This window comes from Eptatretus burgeri, chromosome 12 (genome assembly GCF_056783735.1).
Source record: "Eptatretus burgeri isolate ZD-2024b chromosome 12, Ebu_testis_v1, whole genome shotgun sequence".
NCBI classification, from domain to species: Eukaryota; Metazoa; Chordata; class Myxini; order Myxiniformes; family Myxinidae; genus Eptatretus; species Eptatretus burgeri.
This window is the reverse complement of record NC_140972.1, coordinates 72,237,656-72,240,155: the sequence shown is the minus strand read 5'-3', so window position 1 is coordinate 72,240,155 and position 2,500 is coordinate 72,237,656. Positions and strand designations below refer to the sequence as shown.

Below are 2,500 nucleotides of genomic sequence, written 5' to 3'. Positions count from 1 at the left end.
ATCACCGGTTTGAACTGCATATCACATCTCCTGCAAAGCAAAAGTAAAATCTGATGAGTGACTCACCCTGATCATGCCTCTTGCAGGACGCTGGCTCGCTGCGTTCAGCAAATCACTCTCTTTCAAGTAAATCGCCATATCATTCAGCCACACGAAAACCTGCAGAGTCTGCTCTGCCAAAGACTGCGTCTGTTCCACAACGTCGACCTCCAGAGCATTGCATCCGAACATCCGTCGAACTACCACAGACTGCCCACAGAAAAGAGCAGCCGAAAGGTCCAAGAAATGCTGGCCAAAGTTCGCGCTACTTTCCAATGAAGCTCTGTGGACATTTTGGTGAAGACTTTTTTTCTTTTTCTTTTAAGAAACCTATTTTGCACTCGAGTTCTTGCATCCAATAAAGTACCGCTCTGTAGCGAGATGTTCACTGTTGGGACCTTACGTGAGTGCTCTCTGCTTGGGGAAGTTTCTGAGCGTGCCATGCTCGGTCCCATCAAGGTTCCAAGGCCTTGTTTACAATGTCATCACTTTGCGACTGCTTGTACATGCTATGTGTTGCATTGCATATAGTCTTTTTTTGTCAAAGTGATGAGGGTGTGGATGTGCAAAAGCCTGCTTTGCACAGACATGGGAAGCACCTCCTACTTTTTTAAAGCACAATTTTAGTTGAAATAAAATAAAATGGTGCCGTGCCATTAACACCAAAAGGATATTTTACAAGCGATTTTACTAGAAACAACCATTTCCACTTTTGAAACAAACAAACAAAAATCACAAAAAGCACTATTTATATCAAATCCGAATTACTGAGTTTTTAATTTTTGTTCCATTCATGCTTTTGAGGGGCAAGAATTTCGAAAAGTTTTACAAGATGTGACAGGCTTCCAGCAAACAGCTTCAAGGGGAAAAAAAACTTTTGATTTGACCTCACTTTTTAACTGTTGATGTCCAATTTTGGACCCAATTACTTGTCGGAGGCTCCAAACTCAGGGCAGATGTATTTTGTTGAAACGTTTTCAGTCATATCAGCAATCCATTCCAATACGCAATTGGAGGGGCTTGCATTGTAATGTTACATTTGGAGCAAAGACGTGAGGAAACGTGAATAACAAGGACATTGGGAGATGATGGGTAAAATCAATCAATCAACACGATGTGCAAGTTGAATCTGGAATCACGGCGCCTTGAACCGTGCAAACTCAGGTGGGACTGCCAAACAAACCTTACTTTTCCATCGGCTGTTTTAAAGTTGCAAAACGTGTTTTGTTTTTCTCTGCTTCTCCATTTTGCGAAGATAAACTCGAGGTCAGTTGAAATGATCGGATTTGGGAGCCATGTGTACGATAGGCAGATGACCTCTTTGTGTCCCCGAGTTGCTCCAACTTTTGTACAAATGTCTGTATAAATTACTGTCATTGCCATAAATTACCGACGCAGATCTCAAGGTTTCATACTTCATTTGCAATGCCATAAGTAAATAAATGGCGATGCTCACAATCTGCTGTTGTACACTTTTTAAAAGAAAATGCCAAAATGTTGCAAAATGTGACTTGACTGAGCTGTGATAACCATGGTGTGAAGGATGACCCTCTTAAGCAGTTTTATCCAGCACAAAAATTGGTGCAATCTTTGCACATATAATGAAAGAGATGGGTGTGTGAAATTTTGGGAGGCCTCACCTCTTATTATGGAGGACCATACTCGAGGCAGCGTTTCAGGGTGTTCACGAGAAGTCGAGAAATGTTTCATTTAGAACCAATCCTTGACAGATAGTCACTTCGTCTCAAGATACTCAACTGAAGGGGAAAATAATTTGCTCATTTGTTCACACACAAATGGCCTTCTTTGGATGTGAAGAGGAACAAATTGTCATTAGGCTTGCCGATTTGCCATGCCTGAGTATGCTGATGGGAGTAGTAGGGGATAGTTAATCACTATTTCAGGTTCACTATGGATGTGTGCAAGTTGAAACAATGTTTCAGTGTTGAACCCAGAGCCGAAAAACAAGCGTACAGGACATGTGGTTGAGCGTGGCCATTAAGACATCCAATAAGAGCATGTGTTTGGGACAGCCAAGCTGTGAGTACTAATTCTTCTTTTCACATGCAGCACATTGCTGTTGGTAGAATAATTTGCTTGCAAGGTGAGGGGGGGGGGGTGGAGGGAAGGGATTGCAGATATAATAATGCAGTGCCCCCTATAAATAAGAGCAGGAATTTATATTGCCCAGGGTGCTGGTGATAGCTTGTCAACTCCTCTCGAAGGATACCGTGGGATTTTTTAACATCCAACTAATGCTGGCAAATGAGCAAACCAAGTAACCAGTCTTTTCACGTCATTATCAAGAAAAGTGCTAAGGGCCAAGTATAATTGACTTTTCCATGGTTTGGTTGACAGAAATCACAATATCAATCATGAAAACCTGACCAAATTAGCATAGTTGACAAAGTCAGATCTTAGAGTCTGACACAAAGCGAGAGTGCAATCACATTACCTTTCA

The 2,500-nt window shown here is 41.8% G+C and overlaps 1 protein-coding gene across 7 annotated transcripts in view; it reads left to right on the top strand.

Moving 5' to 3' along the window:
• Positions 1 to 1,497, top strand: part of KNDC1 (kinase non-catalytic C-lobe domain containing 1) — a 178,206-nt gene extending 176,709 nt beyond the window's left edge. For all 7 annotated transcript variants that reach the window (XM_085848504.1, XM_085848506.1, XM_085848505.1 and 4 more), the window contains one exon: positions 87 to 1,497. In XM_085848504.1, coding sequence (XP_085704630.1) covers positions 87 to 318 — 232 coding nt within the window. In that variant the 3' untranslated portion in view covers positions 319 to 1,497. The remainder of the gene's footprint in view (positions 1 to 86) is intronic.
• The last annotated feature ends 1,003 nt before the right edge of the window (positions 1,498 to 2,500 follow it).